Consider the following 20,671-nt stretch of genomic DNA (forward strand, 5'->3'; position numbering starts at 1 on the left):
TTGCTGTATCGTTTTTTTGAATCTGTCAGTGAATTTATTTGTACTATGCTGCGAAATAAAACTTTTGATTAACATAATTCCTTTGCCGTTGCGCAGGCGACCATTTTCTTCCAATATTATTAGAGATACGAATGACTGACGAATATTGAAGCTAATACTATCATCAAAACAAAACTTTCATATCTGCAGCAAGAACTCGTTAAACTACAACCATGGCAAATAACTTTTTTTCTCTTTGTACAAAAGAAAAAAAAAAAACCCCAAAAAAAACAAATGAAATTTCCATGAACAAAGTTTCTTTCCTAGAACATCACATTTTTTGAAACAAGATAACACAACTCTGCTTCCAAACCGACTTCAGCATGATCATCTTCAAGTCTAATGTAAACAAGTACTTGTTGAGCCATCCTCTTTGATAATCAATTCTACTCCTTCCACTCATTGTTTCTTGTCCTTTTGAGGCCACAATCATTATCCAACTGAAGATCTTTTAACCCTTATCCTCGAATGCCCCCAAGCCTTGATAAATGGTTACTCATCAGTAAAAAAAAGATACACATATAAAATATTCACAGTAGCAACTCGTCTAGGTACAACCACAGCAAAGAACTTTCTGCACCAAAAACCAAACATTTCCATGAATAAAGTTTCTTTCCTAGAACACTCCATGTGTGGAACAAGGTACCACAGATCTGCTTTCCAACCGACTACAACATGGTCGTCTTCAAGTCTAATGTAAACAAATACTTGTTGAGCCGTTTCCTTGATAATCAATTCATTTTAACTAATTTTCTGCTCATCCCACACATTGTTGTGGAGGTGAGTAGAGGTGGTGATGATCGTCCAACTGGTGATCCCTTTAACCCTTATCCTCAAATGGCCTTAAGGCCTTGATAAGTGGTGACCATAGAGTAAAAATTGAGACAACTGTTTTCTTCCATTATTATAAAAAAAAAAAATGATTAAACACTGCGATCACGTAAAAGTTCATCCTATATGTTTGCATTTTTTTTCTTGTCACCATACACTTATTAATAATAAAAGTCTAATTCTAAAAAAGCTGTCCAACATATGCCAGCATGTAAAACAGACATTAAACTACTACTGATGATGACAATGATAACGATGATGATGACGACAATAACAATGGTGATAGTAGTGACGGCAACACATGTACAGGGTAACAATAAAATTGTTGCCCTAGAAAAGACGACATGATTCCATTTCCATTTGATTAAAACCGGTTTTCTTTTTTTGTTGCAGACCATCTCCTAGTTGGCCAGTTGTGTACAAATCCTAGGAGTGATAGGAGCCTTCTATCATGTCTAAAAGTGACACAAAGTTCAACGCTGTACAACTCATACTCTCTATTGATTCAAGGTATGACAACAGGACCATTGCCAGCACCCTCAAAATGCAAATCTAGATGGTTCAACACTTGAGAGCACAGCTCAATGAAATTTCTGATGGTCTTTGGTGTGGTTTCAAGTGAGGGCCACATCACGCTACCTCACATCTTCGAAGTCGGCTTGAAAGTCAACACCAAAGTGTACTTGGATGTGCTGAAGAGTGTGGTGATCTCCTGGTGCAATCAGGTGGCTGCTAGTAGATCCTGGGTGTGGTAACAGGACTCAGCACCGGCCCACAAGTCAAAAGAGACCCAGGCTTGGCTTCAGATGGAGTACTATGACTTTGTATTCTTCTCTCACTAGCCTCCCTCCTCCTTTAACCTAAATCCACTGGACTACTTTGTTTAGTCATACATCGAGAAAATCACCAACATGACCTCCCACACCTTCAAAGCCATTCACTGAGTATTCGTCAAGCTCCTGCCGGTGCTTGTGGAAAAGGTATGTTCCCAGTTACAGACTCGAATCGAGGTGGTGATTGAAGCTGAAGGCGGCTACATTGAATAGATGTCAGCTCTACTACATAATCAAGTTACCAAATGCAACCTCTGATCTTCTTCAGGTGCATCTTTTCCATGGAGGTAACTTACTCTCGTTTTGTCAATCATAACTGGGTCTTAGTCAAGTAATTGTTTTGTATATCATAACTCGGTCTTAGTCTTAAGTAATTGTTTTGTCAATCATAACTGGGTCTAAGTCCTATGTAATTGTTTTGTCAATCATAACTGGGTCTTAGTCTTAAGTAATTGTTTTGTCAATCATAACTGGGTCTTAGTCTTAAGTAATTGTTTTGTCAATCATAACTGGGTCTTAGTTTTAAGTAATTGTTTTGTCAATCATAACTGGGTCTTAGTCTTAAGTAATTGTTTTGTCAATCATAACTGGGTCATAGTCTTTAGTAATTGTTTTGTCAATCATAACTGGGTCTTAGTTTTAAGTAATTATTTTGTCAATCATAACTCGGTCTTAGTCTTAAGTAATTGTTTTGTCAATCATAACTGGGTCTTAGTTTTAAGTAATTGTTTTGTCAATCATAACTGGGTCTTAGTCTTAAGTAATTGTTTTGTCAATCATAACTGGGTCTTAGTCTTAAGTAATTGTTTTGTCAATCATAACTGGGTCTTAGTTTTAAGTAATTATTTTGTCAATCATAACTCGGTCTTAGTTTTAAGTAATTGTTTTGTCAATCATAACTGGGTCTTAGTCTTAAGTAATTGTTTTGTCAATCATAACTGGGTCATAGTCTTTAGTAATTGTTTTGTCAATCATAACTGGGTCTTAGTTTTAAGTAATTATTTTGTCAATCATAACTCGGTCTTAGTCTTAAGTAATTGTTTTGTAAATCATAACTGGGTCTTAGTTTTAAGTAATTGTTTTGTCAATCATAACTGGGTCTTAGTTTTAAGTAATTGTTTTGTCAATCATAACTGGGTCTTAGTTTTAAGTAATTATTTTGTCAATCATAACTGGGTCTTAGTTTTAAGTAATTGTTTAGTCAATCATAACTGGGTCTTAGTCCTATGTAATTGTTTTGTCAATCATAACTGGGTCTTAGTCTTAAGTAATTGTTTTGTCAATCATAACTCGGTCTTAGTTTTAAGTAATTGTTTTGTCAATCATAACTGGGTCTTAGTTTTAAGTAATTATTTTGTCAATCATAACTGGGTCTTAGTCTTAAGTAATTGTTTTGTCAATCATAACTGGGTCTTAGTTTTAAGTAATTGTTTTGTCAATCATAACTGGGTCTTAGTCTTAAGTAATTGTTTTGTCAATCATAACTGGGTCTTAGTCTTAAGTAATTGTTTTGTCAATCATAACTGGGTCTTAGTTTTAAGTAATTGTTTTGTCAATCATAACTCGGTCTTAGTTTTAAGTAATTGTTTTGTCAATCATAACTGGGTCTTAGTCTTAAGTAATTGTTTTGTCAATCATAACTGGGTCTTAGTTTTAAGTAATTGTTTTGTCAATCATAACTCGGTCTTAGTTTTAAGTAATTGTTTTGTCAATCATAACTGGGTCTTAGTCTTAAGTAATTGTTTTGTCAATCATAACTGGGTCTTAGTTTTAAGTAATTGTTTTGTCAATCATAACTCGGTCTTAGTTTTAAGTAATTGTTTTGTCAATCATAACTCGGTCTTAGTTTTAAGTAATTGTTTTGTCAATCATAACTGGGTCTTAGTTTTAAGTAATTGTTTTGTCAATCATAACTGGGTCTTAGTTTTAAGTAATTGTTTTGTCAATCATAACTGGGTCTTAGTTTTAAGTAATTGTTTTGTCAATCATAACTGGGTCTTAGTCTTAAGTAATTGTTTTGTCAATCATAACTGGGTCTTAGTTTTAAGTAATTGTTTTGTCAATCATAACTGGGTCATAGTCTTAAGTAATTGTTTTGTCAATCATAACTGGGTCTTAGTCTTAGGTAATTGTTTTGTCAATCATAACTGGGTCTTAGTTTTAAGTAATTATTTTGTCAATCATGACTGGGTCTTAGTCTTAAGTAATTGTTTTGTCAATCATAACTGGGTCTTAGTTTTAAGTAATTGTTTTGTCAATCATAACTGGGTCTTAGTCTTAAGTAATTGTTTTGTCAATCATAACTGGGTCTTAGTTTTAAGTAATTGTTTTGTCAATCATAACTGGGTCATAGTCTTAAGTAATTGTTTTGTCAATCATAACTGGGTCTTAGTTTTAAGTAATTGTTTTGTCAATCATAACTGGGTCTTAGTCTTAACTAATTGTTTTGTCAGTCATAACTGGGTCTTAGTCTTAAGTAATTGTTTTGTCAATCATAACTGGGTCTTAGTTTTAAGTAATTGTTTTGTCAATCATAACTCGGTCTTAGTTTTAAGTAATTGTTTTGTCAATCATAACTGGGTCTTAGTCTTAAGTAATTGTTTTGTCAATCATAACTGGGTCTTAGTTTTAAGTAATTGTTTTGTCAATCATAACTCGGTCTTAGTTTTAAGTAATTGTTTTGTCAATCATAACTGGGTCATAGTCTTAAGTAATTGTTTTGTCAATCATAACTGGGTCTTAGTTTTAAGTAATTGTTTTGTCAATCATAACTGGGTCTTAGTCTTAACTAATTGTTTTGTCAGTCATAACTGGGTCTTAGTCTTAAGTAATTGTTTTGTCAATCATAACTGGGTCTTAGTTTTAAGTAATTGTTTTGTCAATCATAACTCGGTCTTAGTTTTAAGTAATTGTTTTGTCAATCATAACTGGGTCTTAGTCTTAAGTAATTGTTTTGTCAATCATAACTGGGTCTTAGTTTTAAGTAATTGTTTTGTCAATCATAACTCGGTCTTAGTTTTAAGTAATTGTTTTGTCAATCATAACTGGGTCATAGTCTTAAGTAATTGTTTTGTCAATCATAACTGGGTCTTAGTTTTAAGTAATTGTTTTGTCACTCATAACTGGGTCTTAGTCTTAAGTAATTGTTTTGTCAGTCATAACTGGGTCTTAGTCTTAAGTAATTGTTTTGTCAATCATAACTGGGTCTTAGTTTTAAGTAATTGTTTTGTCAATCATAACTCGGTCTTAGTTTTAAGTAATTGTTTTGTCAATCATAACTGGGTCTTAGTCTTAAGTAATTGTTTTGTCAATCATAACTGGGTCTTAGTTTTAAGTAATTGTTTTGTCAATCATAACTCGGTCTTAGTTTTAAGTAATTGTTTTGTCAATCATAACTCGGTCTTAGTTTTAAGTAATTGTTTTGTCAATCATAACTCGGTCTTAGTTTTAAGTAATTATTTTGTCAATCATAACTGGGTCTTAGTCTTAAGTAATTGTTTTGTCAATCATAACTCGGTCTTAGTCTTAAGTAATTGTTTTGTCAATCATAACTGGGTCTTAGTTTTAAGTAATTGTTTTGTCAATCATAACTCGGTCTTAGTTTTAAGTAATTGTTTTGTCAATCATAACTCGGTCTTAGTTTTAAGTAATTGTTTTGTCAATCATAACTCGGTCTTAGTTTTAAGTAATTGTTTTGTCAATCATAACTCGGTCTTAGTTTTAAGTAATTGTTTTGTCAATCATAACTCGGTCTTAGTTTTAAGTAATTGTTTTGTCAATCATAACTCGGTCTTAGTTTTAAGTAATTGTTTTGTCAATCATAACTCGGTCTTAGTCTTAAGTAATTGTTTTGTCAATCATAACTGGGTCTTAGTCTTAAGTAATTGTTTTGTCAATCATAACTGGGTCTTAGTCTTAAGTAATTGTTTTGTCAATCATAACTCGGTCTTAGTTTTAAGTAATTGTTTTGTCAATCATAACTGGGTCTTAGTTTTAAGTAATTGTTTTGTCAATCATAACTCGGTCTTAGTTTTAAGTAATTGTTTTGTCAATCATAACTCGGTCTTAGTTTTAAGTAATTGTTTTGTCAATCATAACTCGGTCTTAGTTTTAAGTAATTGTTTTGTCAATCATAACTGGGTCTTAGTCTTAAGTAATTGTTTTGTCAATCATAACTGGGTCTTAGTTTTAAGTAATTATTTTGTCAATCATAACTCGGTCTTAGTCTTAAGTAATTGTTTAGTCAATCATAACTGGGTCTTAGTTTTAAGTAATTGTTTTGTCAATCATAACTGGGTCTTAGTCTTAAGTAATTGTTTTGTCAATCATAACTGGGTCTTAGTCTTAAGTAATTGTTTTGTCAATCATAACTGGGTCTTAGTTTTAAGTAATTGTTTTGTCAATCATAACTGGGTCTTAGTTTTAAGTAATTGTTTTGTCAATCATAACTGGGTCATAGTCTTTAGTAATTGTTTTGTCAATCATAACTGGGTCTTAGTTTTAAGTAATTATTTTGTCAATCATAACTCGGTCTTAGTCTTAAGTAATTGTTTTGTCAATCATAACTGGGTCTTAGTTTTAAGTAATTGTTTTGTCAATCATAACTGGGTCTTAGTCTTAAGTAATTGTTTTGTCAATCATAACTGGGTCTTAGTCTTAAGTAATTGTTTTGTCAATCATAACTGGGTCTTAGTTTTAAGTAATTGTTTTGTCAATCATAACTCGGTCTTAGTCTTAAGTAATTGTTTTGTCAATCATAACTGGGTCTTAGTCTTAAGTAATTGTTTTGTAAATCATAACTGGGTCATAGTCTTTAGTAATTGTTTTGTCAATCATAACTGGGTCTTAGTTTTAAGTAATTATTTTGTCAATCATAACTCGGTCTTAGTCTTAAGTAATTGTTTAGTCAATCATAACTGGGTCTTAGTCCTATGTAATTGTTTTGTCAATCATAACTGGGTCTTAGTCTTAAGTAATTGTTTTGTCAATCATAACTGGGTCTTAGTTTTAAGTAATTATTTTGTCAATCATAACTCGGTCTTAGTTTTAAGTAATTATTTTGTCAATCATAACTGGGTCTTAGTTTTAAGTAATTGTTTAGTCAATCATAACTGGGTCTTAGTCCTATGTAATTGTTTTGTCAATCATAACTGGGTCTTAGTCTTAAGTAATTGTTTTGTCAATCATAACTCGGTCTTAGTTTTAAGTAATTGTTTTGTCAATCATAACTGGGTCTTAGTTTTAAGTAATTATTTTGTCAATCATAACTGGGTCTTAGTCTTAAGTAATTGTTTTGTCAATCATAACTGGGTCTTAGTTTTAAGTAAGTCACAATTGCATTCTTGTTCTCATTCGTACAGAAGATTGAATCTTCAACCTCCAAAATACTGTCACCTAAAACTGATTATATATATATATATATATTTATTTAATTTTAGGTAAACAAATTAGAAGGTTACGATAATAACAAAGCTACTGTTTCGATCACATGATGACCTTAATCGCGTAACCTAAACTTCCAATTTACAAAGAGATATGCTCTTAAAATCTTTTTTAAGAGTCTGTCTCTTTGTAAATCAGAAGTTTAGAGTACCCAATGAAGGTCATCATGTGACCGAAATAGTAGCTTCTTTATAGTAATCACTAGGGCTAGGACAACAGCATATTCTTTTAATTGTTTTGACTCTCAAGTGTGTATCCGTTGATATCGTATATGCTTTTATATATGGTGATGTGGTTCTCGGTTGATTAACTGTGTCGGATATATACTCGTTTTTTCAAAACAATGAAAAGAATATGCTGTTGTCATAGCCCTAGTCATAACCATGTAATTTGTTTACCTAAATTAAATATATATATATATATATATATATATATATATATATATATATATATATATAGGAAATTTATTACTGTGAGTCCAGAATGAGTTTACATATTGTTTCAGCTGGACTCACAGTAATAAATTTCCTATATTCTGCTCTGACTACACATTGAGCACTCTAGTCCGGTTTTTTCACCACTAGTAAATAAATATATATATATATATATATATATATATATATATATATATATATATATATATATATGATGAAAATTATGAAAATAAAATTCCAACCAAAATTATATCTTCATCAACGTTTCGTCTTTATTTCAAGTCTTTTTCAGAATGACTGATTTGAGGCAATAAAATACAATATTTGAAAATATATTTGCTGTGTTTCTAATGTGAAATGAATGTTTTTGTCCTTTTTTGAATGAAAAATAGCCGTTTGCATTCAAAGTATGTGTAACGTTTTTAGCATGGAGTGAGTGAATTATTTTAAATGATATATAGCTGTTAGAAGCAAAAAAATATGACGCTGTTTCTATTCTTTTTTTGGAATGAATATAATCGTTAGAATTCAAAATGTTGCAGATTCTAGGAATTCTAAGAATAGGAACGCTAATAATCCACTAAGAGGATTACCTATAGGAAGACCAAAATTTTGTTTGTAGAAATTATTATTGAATTGAAAAAAAGTCATGTCTGTTATAAATCTGCTAATTTTATTAAAAACGATAAGTTAATGTTGATTTCTATTTTATGGAGTAAATTTAAACTAATCTTATGTGTGATTTCCTATTTTAAATCTTATTTTTACACGCTCAGCATTAAATTTTGCTACGAATGGCCAACGCTTGTTAGAAGCATGTGTATAGACTTTATAGGAGCTATGTGAGAATTTTTTGGATTTAACATCCAAATCTGATCGCCAAAATCGTCATGGGCATTGAATATATGCCTAGATTAGAGATGGCTTTCCTTGTGGTCGGGTCATCTCCAAAGAAGATCCTAATTTGCCTTTTAGAATAGCATTTGCTTGCAGCACCACGTTCATATTTACCCTCTTTTGACCTCAGAACAGTGAAGTTGCTATCATTGAGATTATCTCTGAGAAAATTGACCACATTGCGTCTACCAATCCCTCAGTTAAAGTTCACGTCTGCAGAGACTTCAACATTCACAATGTTGAATAGCTCAAACAAGACAGACAATGAGGGAAGATACTGTCACGATTTCTCAATTGCTTATAATCTGATACAAATTGTTCACAAACCCACCTATATGTTTGATTCCGACAGACAATATGCAGGTCTCCTTAACCTTTTTCTTACAACTTTCCCATAAATGTTCTCATCCTCCATTCTGTCTCCATTGGGATCTTTCGATCACCCAGTTGTCTCGATTAAGATTAAAACAAAATGTAATAAGTTCTTAGATGTACCTCTTCATCGTACTGTATATCGATACTCTATGGCTGATTGGGATAACTTCCGAACATTTATATCAGGTATACCTCTGCACTCCATGTTAAAAAAGAATGTGTCACTTTGCTATAGTATCTGACCTGACTGAATGGTTAATTGTTGGTTTAGACCACTTCATCCCCTCTACCCTCCAAGACATTCCAGCAAAAGCCCAATAGTCAGCTATGGTTCACTCCAGAATGTGCTGCTGACACTGCACACAGAAATCACTATTTCCATTGCTTTCAGCGTAATAGACGTCGTGAAAGTAAAGGCACCTTTAGGATTGCTACCAACCATTATAAAAGAGTAATAAAGAATGCAAGAGATTCATATGTCAAGTTTAAAGTAGCTGAGAAGCACCTTAGTTCTCATCAGTTTTTGGTGAATAACAGAGCCCTCCATCTCTACCATCACCGACGGACCTGAGGTAATTTCATCAGCATCTGCCAAAAAAAACAAAAAAAAAACCCTCTTTGCAAAGAACTTTGCAGCAAATTCTACTCTTTGCAATCAGAGTTGCCCTCCTCCTTGTATTTCCTCCTGTGACTGAAAACACACTATGTGACATACAAATATCTCTATATGATGTTTCTAAGCATATCAAAAACATTGATTCCAGTAAAGCAACTGACCCTGATGGCATTCCAGTCATAGTGCTCAGAAAGTTTCAATCAGAACTAGCTCCCATACTTGCGAAGCTGTTTAAACATTGCCTTAAGGAGAAATGCTTCCCAACACCCTGGAAAACTTCATCAGTCTGCCCCCTATTCCAAAATTCCTGAGATCGGTCATCTCCCTCTCAATACAGACCAATCAGTCTCCTGTACGTGAAGAATAAGTTGCTGGAATCAGTGATATAAACAGAGAAGTCGCCAACCAACTCAATAAAAATAACTGCTCAGTGACATGCAATATGGTTTCCATTCTGTGAGATTTACAGCTGATGTACTAACTGTTATATCACACTGAATTAGTTAATCTCTTGATGGGGGCTTTGTCTCTAGAGCAATAGCTCTTGACATATCAATGGCTTTTGATAGAGTGTGGCACAAAGTTCTACTTCACAAGATCATCAACTATGGAATAGTTGGAAATGTCTTCTCAATTATTAAATCCTTTCTCTCTGATAGGCTTATGAGAGTAGTCGTTGATGGGCAGAAATCAGAAATTCATGGTATTAACGCTGGCATCCCTCAAGTCGAATTCTCTTCTTGATCTTCATCAATGATCTTCCAAATCACACTCTTAGATCATTCATAGACATTTATACAGATGATAGCACAATCTATGGCAACACTTCCAAGGTCAACAATGACCAAATTCTTTTTAATTCTCTTCCATTCTTGAGAAAGTGGTGTAATGGGGAAAGAGGTCGCTGGTTAATTTTAATGCATCGAAAACCAAACTTCTCTCCTTTCACCATAATCTCTCTGACCCCTATCATGTCCTACTTTGAAATGAATGGCTCTCATCTTGGTGAAGCTCATGTCTTGACAAGCTTCTGGACCAACCTTCACTCCTGATCTGAAATGGAACATATAAGTCAAATCTGTTGCTAAGATTGCTGAAATACTGGTTGGATCACGCTTCCGTTCCACTAGGTATCTCACTGCTGATGCAATTCTCTATTTGTATAAGAGCCAGGTACACCCTAAAATGGAGTACTGTTGCCATATCTGAGTAGGAGCTGCTCAGCGTGTCCCACCTTACCTTAATAGAGTTCAAAATTGTTTTCGAAATCTAGTAGATGATACCCTTTTCTCTTTTCTGCAACCTCTTTCCCACAGAAGAAACCTTGCAAGCCTGTCTCTGCTCTATCATGATTTTCATGGCAAGTGCTCAACTGAACTCCAATCTATAGTCCCCCCCCTTGCTAAACTTTCACAAAAACACTCGACTAGCTACAATCACTATATCCGATTTTCCCCACTCAATCTGTGCCTAAATCTAAGCGCAGCTTCCACGAACAAAGCTTCTTTCCCAGAACTGTCTGCCTGTGAAAGACTGTTCCACCGTCCTGCTTTTTGGTTGAATACAACATGGTAACCTTCAAATCTAATGTTAACAAGTTTTTGTTGAGCCGCCCCTATAAACAATCAAATTCTACCCAATTAACGATGACTACACTACCAACTTACATTTATTAGCCCTTATCCTCGAGTGACCTTTAGGCCTTGATAAGTGGTAACTCCCAAGTCAAAAAAAAAAAAAAAAAAAGAAACATAGGAGTCCACAACCGCAAGTATAAGTATGAAAATACAGATTTATCAGGTGCTTCTATGGACAGTCTTTCTCTACAACTGTGAGACATGATCAATCGCAGCTGCAGATTTCAAAAGGTTTGTGGTGTTTGATCTATACTACCTCCACCGAATTCTGCACTACCACTATTTTGTCTCCAATACACAATCTGGATACAATACAGGATCATCATCTTTAGCTAAATGCTTTTAAAGAGGAGACTTTGTTGTTTTATCCACGCTGTGTGCTGCAACACAGGAGAGTTTATCTACGAAGCAATAGTTCTAAAACCACTCGAAGATTAACGTAGATGCCTGAAAGACCAACTGAAGATGTATTTATACACCATTAAAGCAGACATTGAGCCGACCCACGGTTTAAAGTGTCATTGGTCCTAGGACTAGATACTCATAACTATCTTGGCCACTACAGACCATCATGTGTGATCTACGTTGTGTATTCAATGGGACAAGCCAGCTCAATCCATCCTGAGCGCATGCCGCCTAAGTCAAAGTTAAGTCATAGGCTTTATAAGATGTCTTAGTCAAAAATAACTTCAACGGAATTCATTAAAGATGCTAAAAGTAAAGAAATTTGAGATTTCAGCTTAATAGTCTTGGAATGTTTTTAGCTCCTCAAACAGGTTTCTCATTAATTAATTTATTTGTTGCGGACTATTATCCTCATTTTTCTTAGATGTTATTTCACGACGTTTCGGCCACCTGACGAAGGCCAGAGGAATAGTTGGCCGAAACATTGTGAAACAACATCTAAGAAAAATGAGGATAATAGTCCGCAATAAATAAATTAATTAATGAGAAATCTGTTTGAGGAGCTAAAAACATTCCAAGGATAGGAAATCCGAATCTCCTAACTGGATTCTCAGCAATTCCTGCCGCCATCCATAGTTGTTGTCGTCTCACCACGTTTTCTTTTGGGTTTTTTTTTGGCCATGTAAGCCTCTAGCTAGGTAGCTATCTTCAGACAATTCTCACCAGGAAACGTAGAGATTCAACATCTTTATCCACTGCGCTATGGGACCGAAGGGTGATCAAGAAAAATAAATAAATAAATATAATATATAGGTTTCTCATTGTTTAAAAAGCCAGCAGCACTCACCCGAGGTGTGTTGAATTGGCATCCTCCAAAGGAGAAAGCTTCATGGGGATATCAAGTTTACAAGCATGTCCCGGTCAGGGTAGATGACAACGTTAGGTTTTTGTGAATCTTGCAGGGAGATATCAATGTCTTCCTACATACAGAGCATGGTATTTCAGTATGCAAAAAAATTCCATTTCCTTCCTTGATTTTTTTTATTTTCATCCATAATATTGGGATTCTTCAAACTACTGATCTCATCTTGAGTATCATTTTCACAAATGTTTCCGTCAATATAACCTTTCTGTCAAACTCGGGGAATCTGCACAGGATTTTGAATGAGATCCTGTAGGGAAAATAGAGAAGGCTTACCGCAAAAACGTGCTCAGGTCTGCCTGTTGTGCAGGCTGAGAAAGACAAATGAAAAGATCCAAGATGGCGACCGTGGTCTTTTAATGCTCACTGTCTTGCACAGTTCTAAAAAACATTGCGTTTCACATGTGATTTTGAGGAGATGCTGGGGGAAGTGGGCAGAAGTGTTCAGACCTGTGTAGAATTGAACATCGTCAGTCTTTTCTGAACTTGTTTACATTAGACTTGAAGGCAACGCTATTGCAGTTGGTTAAAAAGCAAGCCACCAGCACAGTGTTCCATAGGCGGGCAGTTCTAAGAAAGAAGTGTTCAGACCTGTGTAAAGTGAACATCGTCGTGCGACTCAGACTTTTCCAATTCAGACCCTTTATTAAATTCATCGAGGTAACATGCTATGACTGGATAGAGGTCTTCACTAATTGGCAATTGCATATTTCAGAAGAATGTCATTTTGACAACTGAATTTTTCCAAGTACTCTAACCACTGTGCCATTGGTCCTTCCTTATTTTTATACATTCAGCATTTAATTCAACTTACCTGATCTCTACTCTCATTAGGAACATGCGCGTCAGTTTTATAAAAGAAAAGAGCTTCGTCTTGATAGGCATTGTTTGAATATTTGTTAAGAATTGGAAGTCAATATTTTGGTTTTATTAAAACTTAAAATCCAATCGTACTTACATCTTCTTCTGGAATATGCATTTTTCCGGGTCGCGTTACTTTGCGACAAGTGGAGTTTGTTGGTGTTGATGGCCCCATCACTGTTGCTGCTGCTGCCGCTGCTGCCGTTACTGCAGCATTTTCTTCTTCCTTGTCTTCACTACTTCCCACCTTCTCCGGCTTGTCTGTGTTACGGAATCGAGCTCGGATAGCATTTTTCAAACTCATTGCGTTTCGCCACTAGAAAGTTCAACCAATCATACTCGTGTCAACTTGCGCTCGTACAGACTCCAGCGGAATCTGAAAAGAGAAGTAGAGAAACATTTTTAATCCATTTGGAAATAATTCGGCCACTTCTGCATTTTTTGGTTTGAAGGACAATTTTTTGGGTTTTATTTTCACAGAATTCCATGAGGAGACAATTGAAAGAGTTGTTAAAGTTTCTCATAGCATTTTAGTAAAATAAAACAAACACGATAAATTAAGAATAACACGAAATAAAACATTTATTGAATTAAAATAAAAGTTTTTAGTGTTTATAAAATAGTTAGAATTCCAAAATAAATTACAACAGGCATTTTTATATTTATATGAAAACGTACGACTTAAAAATGTCATAGCTTTCTGAAAATATAATCAAATAACTCAAGTGTTATCTATTTTGCGCTTCAAATCACCAATTTCTCGGTTAAATTCGACAATGTTGTCAAAACTTCCAACTTTCAAACGCAACGATCTTCCAGCTGACTTCCACACGTCTGCATAAGTAACACGCCTTCTCTCAACTCGCCTCATACTCACTTCACGTCCGCTTTTATAGACTAATCTCATTTGCATAAAGATTCACAGTCACGTGATTATTCATCATAAAACAAACTGTCTCGCCATGTTAAGTTTTCCTTTCTTTCTCTTTCATTTTGTTCCACGACCGACCCTTTGAATCATGCACACGTACTAGTTAAGTAAATCACGCGTTTCCTTACAGAAAAGTTCTAAAGTTTTTTTAAACAAAATTTTTAATAAATGGGATCTCTTTAAGAGAAGAAAATTCTAAAATGAATGAAAATAGTTATTAAATGAACGACTGGATTTTCCCCCACATTAAAAACCGACCTTGTCTCTAACTCTGACTTCGTGGGGAGGCATGTACAGTTATATATATATATATATATATATATATATATATATATATATATATATATGACAAAAGAAAAAGATAGACAAAAGTGCTGCTGCTGCTACTATGAAGAGAAGTAAACAGAACAACTCTGCAATTATATATTACTAGCAGGGGTGCCCGGCGTTGCCCGGGTGTGTGGAGGTGTAAAAAAAAAGAAAGAAAAAAGTTTTGGTAGGTAGGTAGGTTCAAACCCGAAGCCTTGAGGCATTCGAAAAAAAAGCCTGACATCTTACCACAATGCTAAGAAGACATAGATGTGAGAATGGTTGAAATTAAATGATTAAAAAGTTAAGTGAGTAAATTTAATGAGGTCAAACATCACACCATAGGGAAATGAAATGCCGCACTTAACTTTTGCTGCGAGGCAGTTTTTTTGGTTTTATTTTGTTTCCCCAAGATGTTTGGGTAAAACCAGCTCCCCTCAAAAAAGGGGAGTGTCCAAATGAATAGCAATTGTCTGATATGACGGTTTTCACCGCATTGATCAAAGCTGATTGCTTTCTGGGCGTTCCCAGTGGAAAAGCCCAGAAATTGCTTTCGCTCCATCAGTTTCACTTTATTTATACTAAAAAGCCGAACAAACACGTGACAGAACAGAATAGCGCGAATTTTATAAAAGTCGATCAAAATAAATCTAGAGATGACATCACTTCGCAAATCGTAGATATTATGATCTAGGGGGTATATAAAAAGTTCTAAGACATAGTACCCCCCCCCCCGAGAACCCTGGCGAAAAAAGCTTTTGCTGGACATACAAAAATGCGCACGCCACTTTTGCCTCTTATATATATAGACTAGCGGGGGTACCCGGCGTTGCCCGGGTTTTTAGAGGCGTGTGTGTGTGGGGGGGGGTAAAATGATTACAAAGTGAAGTAATAACCCTGTTTAAATATTATAAAAACAAACAATGTTAAAACTTCTTAAAATAAAAAAGATGAACATGATGCAATATGAACAGTCCGGCGGTGGCCGGGTGTTTAAAAAAACAAAAAAGTTTGGGGGGAGGGAGGCTCGAACTTGAATCCTTGAGGCGAAAGTGAAAAAAAAAAAAAAAAAAAAAACGTGAATTAGGTCAAACATCAATCCCGCAGTGAAGTTTGTTTTGGTTTAGTTTCCCCAAGATGTTGGGTTGAAAATTAGCTCCCCATAAAAAATAGGGATGTCCATATGAAAGCAATTGTCTGATATAAGGTTTCCATCGCATTGAGCAAAAGCTGATTGCTTTCTTGATGTTCCGGCGCGAAAGTCGAGAACACACCGTTTGAATTTAGTTTCACTTTATTTATACTAAAAAGCCGAACAAACAGGTGACACAGCGAAATAGCGCGAATCTTATAAAAATTTGTAAAAATCGATGTAAATAAATCTAGACGTGACGCATGTTCCCAAATCCTAGATATTATTATCTAGGGGTATATAAACATTTCTAAGCGATAGTAACGACCCCATGACCGTCGGCGGAAAAAGCCTTTTTTGGACATACAAAAATGCATGTGTTTGGAGGGGGTGGGGGTGTTAATAAAAACCTAAGAATAAGCAAAGTAACAAAAGAAAACATAAAAACGAACGTTAAAACTGAAGCGGGGGGGGTACCCAGGGGGGGGGGTAATCAAAACATCGAAAAAAAAACACAAAAAAAGGCAAACGGACGATGTTAAATGTAAAAATCGAAAAAACAAAAAAAAAAAAAACAGAAAAACGAACGTTAAAACAAAAAACCAAAAAAAAAAAGATGTGAAAAATGGCTTAAATAAGCCTGTTTCGATATTAAAATTTAAAAAATCGGTGGGTACCCAGGTGTTTTTGGGTGTGTGTGGTCGGTCAGGGGTGTTAATGGAAACCTAAGAATAAGCGAAGTAAAAAAACGTTATGTGAAAAATGGCTTAAATAACACTGGTTCAATATTTAAATTTAAAAAATCAAAAAAAAATAAAAAAGAAGACATCTCACACCACGATTCGAAACCAAAATGTTTAGATAATGAACCAACGCTCTAACCAACTGAGCTAACACAACATACATGAAATTTAGTCAGTTCTTCAACTATTTAAACTGAATCAGGTCATGACGTCATCTGACGCATGCGTAGAACCAGTCGTCATCATGAGAGGACGGTTTTTGTTGACCCCCCCCCATTGTTGATTTCAGGGTGAAAAAATTAACGTTTTTGGCCAATTTTTCGATATTTTTCGGGCGAAGGATGGAGCTTCAATATGATACCAAGCTTGTCAATTTTTGTTCTGTCTGTCGAAAGTTTTTAGCGGACACACAAACATACATACATACAAACATACATACATACAAACATTTTCGCTTTTATATATATAGATTATTTTTTTTTCATTCCTTAAGATGAGGCTTCATAATTTGTTCTTTTGACTTTTTTGTGGACTGTTTTGTCGTCTTCATAGTTGTTGTTGTTTCACCACGTTTCGGCCAACTATTCCCTTGGCCTTCTTCAGGTGATTAACCATGACAGAATAGGAATGCTTCTTTTTATTGTTTTTTTTTTGTCACCACTTATCAAGGCCCAGAGGCCACTCGAGGATAAGGGTTAATGAGTGTACAGTAGTCAATAGGACAAAATCGTAGTAATCGTTAGTAGTGGAAATTTGGTAAATTGGGTTACTTAAGGAGACAGTTCATCAAGAACTTGTTTATGTTAGACTTGAAGCCGACGGTATTGTAGTCAGCTGGAAATCAGTTCCACAGAACAGAGTTCCACAGATGTGCAGTTGTAAAAAAGAAACTTTGTTTATGGTATCTACGTTCAGGTTTAGGCACAGATAAAAAGTGGGGAAAATTATTGACAGTGGCTTCAGTTAGACGAGTGCTCAGTTTACCTGTTTTCCGTCTGACTACAATTTGGTTGTCTTCAAGTCCAACGTAAACAAATTCTTGAACTGTCCCCTTATCGAATCCAATTTACCAAATTTCCACTACTAATGATTACTGTGTTATCCCATTGACTACTGTACACTCAGTAACCCTTATCCTCGAGTTGCCTCCGGGCCTTGATAAGTGGTGACCCCTATGTATAAAAAAAAGACAGACAAAACTACAGCCAGTATTCACTATTACTACTACTACGATGACGAGAAATAAAAAGAACAACTCTGTAATTGCTGCTGACAACAAAGAGGAAGAAGGAGACCTACATTACACATGGTAACTTAATACAATACTCTACAATAAAAGGAAATAGATTTTGGTAAATGCAAATTGCTCCGTGCAAGTGATCGTAAATCCTTAGCATTCAATGAGATCTTGATCTTAACTAAACAAATCGACAAAAAAAGAAGTTTGCTTTTCTGGCGTTACATCCCCCCACCCCCACCGTATCCTTTAGTAGATTAGAAAGATAAACACTCAGATGATAAACAAGGAGGCAAAGTCAGAGGAGATGTTGATGAAACAGCTCTTCTTCTTCTTCTTCTTCTTCTTCTTCTTCTTCTTCTTCTTCTTCATCATCATCATCATCATCATCATCATCATCAGCTATCATTTATCTCCTTATCTTGCAATAAACACAGGGGAAAGAAATACTAAAAGAAAATAACATGAGACAGCTGATCTTTTTAACTTTATTCCACCCGAAACAAAACATATTGCCCGTGAGACATGTGAGGTTACTGTAATTAGGAGCAAGAATGTTTAGGGGTACTTATCCAGGTTTTCCCAGTTCCTTCAACTATACCAACACGCAAAAATTCAAATGTAATGTGAACAAACATCTTTCTGTCCAACCCTCCTCTGAAATACTTATTCCGTTTATGACCCGATTTGCAGCAACTGCATGTCAGCATCTTCTGGCAAGTTATATAAACAGCCAGAAGATGCCAAAGCGAAAACTGCCAGACTGATTAAAAACGAAATATCTCTGTCCTTTCTCCAAATTAAAAATGGCTTTCTACTTAAAAAGCCATCCTTAACAAGTGGGTGGGGGGATTTCACTTCAACGTAGCATATTTAAAATCATTTTCAATTAAAATTTTTCTTGATTTAATGAATTTTATTGAAACTTATCCTCTGACAACTGATTGGATAATTGCTTTAGCATCTTCCGGCTGTTTACATAATTTGCCGGAAGATGCTGACATAAAATTGCTGGAAATTGGGCCATAAACTGGATGGGGATTTCAGATTTGTAGTAGGCATCAAAAGAAGGAGGTTGGACAACACATTTTTGTTCATATTACATTTAAATTTTTGTACGTTGGTATAGTTGGAGAAACATGGAACAGAGAGGGGCTTCAAAAGGCAAGTGGTCAGAGGTAAGAAATTATTTGAATAGAAATTTTTTTCAGCATCTTGGGATATTTACAGTAAAAGGATGGGATTTTACTGCTAGTCAGGTTGGTCATGGGTATTTATGTTGGGAGAAAGGTGCAAGTGCTGTACCTTCACAGCATATTCTGTGAAAGTACTTGTAAAAGAAGCACAGTGATGCAAAATTGTGGTGATGGGAGAGAGACTGGAGCATGGTAGAACTATTAGGAAGAAACTAGTTGTTGGAGTACCAGCCCATATACAGATATTGGCAGGTGTCATAAGTTTTCTAGGCTGGTAGAGAGAACCAACCTTCTTTGCAGGAGATATTCTTCTCCATCATCTTTATCCATCATTTATCTCCTCGCCTTTTTCTTGCAATAAATAAGTCAATAAAAATTTAAAAAACATGGAACAATTGATTTTGGAAAGTTGATTTTCATGTTTGGGGAATTTTTGTATTATTTGGCTTATTCAAATTTACTGTTCTCATCTTTATAATGAAGTATTAAAAGAAGTGGATATAAAAATACATTAAACCTACACTATCTAATAATACACCAAAAAAGCTAGAAATAGAAAAAGTATTTGGTTTACACCTCCAATCAACCAAACTAAGCAAAAAGATTCCTAAATCTAATTAACCTTCATTTCCCTAAATAATATTCTCCACAAAATTTTTAATAAAAAATACCCTTAAACTACAGTTGTAAGAAAACCAAGAAAAAATATAAAAACAAAAAACACAATAATATATTAGAACAAAAGATACCAAAACATGTATCTGCATTAATAAAAATAAATATCCACAACAACAGAAATGTCTATCAACTTCCCTAATCTATAAAGCTAAAACTACAACTCTAAAAAATTCCCACCAATACCAAATACTGAATATTCTTTTAAAGATATACCGACCATAAATGCTTTTTTAACAATATTCCATATATCACCAGGATTTGACAAAAAAGAAACAAACACAAATAGTAAAATGAGATATAGTTTGAAAATCTGTTACATGTAAATCTTTAAACACACCCTGTTACTTATGACTTGATGAAAAACAAGCCAAGCATCCCTATATATAATAAAAGAGGCACAGTTTTTCCCCTCTAGACACAAAATATTGTAGGTTTACAACAACAGATGCACGTACAAATTTATTATATTTACACTATTAGTCATTATCTTATTTAACTATAGAATGCCATTTTAGACGAATTAATTTGTAATATTAAAATATTACCTTTATTCCTAGAAGCAACATCAACATCGTCATAACCTAAAGAGGAAGTAGTTCCAATTTTACCCCTATTCCATAAGTCCTCTTATGACCCCATTCTTAACCATGTAGATTAATACTTTTGCTTACTTTCCTATGTTTACGCCGTCATTAACTGAATTCATACACATCACATACTATTACCACTTACATCTACAAAAATAATGATGTCCCCCTTTATGAATTCGCTGGACTGTAAGCATTCCTCCATTCTAGATTAACGCTCACTTGTTATATATAAAACTTAATTCTCTCTTTTTTCCTATATAATAATTATTGATGGCCTAGAGGTTTAATATTGGATTGCAGAATCAAAAGTGACTTTGTGACTGTGTTTAAATTCTTTGTCTGGCAGTCATTTCTTCCTATACTGATGATGGCATAAGCAAGAAATACAAGTGTCTGTAGGTAAAAGTTCGAGAAAACGACTTTGATTTTCATCATCAACCCCCCCCCACTTTGTGTTCATGAGAAGACTGTATTTAAATAAACTTGATATCGTCTCTGAAATGATCGTACACTATTCCAGGTTTTATTGTCTTGATTTCTTGGAACATATGTAAATGATCTAA

At 34.5% G+C, this 20,671-nt stretch overlaps 1 protein-coding gene across 7 annotated transcripts in view; it reads right to left on the reverse strand.

The window, feature by feature from the left end:
• The window catches only part of LOC145256505 (GRAM domain-containing protein 4-like), a 390,407-nt gene that overhangs the window by 221,004 nt on the left and 148,732 nt on the right, over positions 1–20,671 (reverse strand). For all 7 annotated transcript variants that reach the window (XM_080115472.1, XM_080115469.1, XM_080115470.1 and 4 more), the window contains exon 2: positions 13,390–13,668. In XM_080115472.1, the coding sequence (XP_079971598.1) occupies positions 13,390–13,596 (207 nt within the window). In that variant the 5' untranslated portion in view covers positions 13,597–13,668. The remainder of the gene's footprint in view (positions 1–13,389; positions 13,669–20,671) is intronic.

Source organism: Euprymna scolopes, chromosome 32 (assembly GCF_053919585.1).
Source record: "Euprymna scolopes isolate OS-2025 chromosome 32, ASM5391958v1, whole genome shotgun sequence".
NCBI lineage: Eukaryota > Metazoa > Mollusca > Cephalopoda > Sepiida > Sepiolidae > Euprymna > Euprymna scolopes.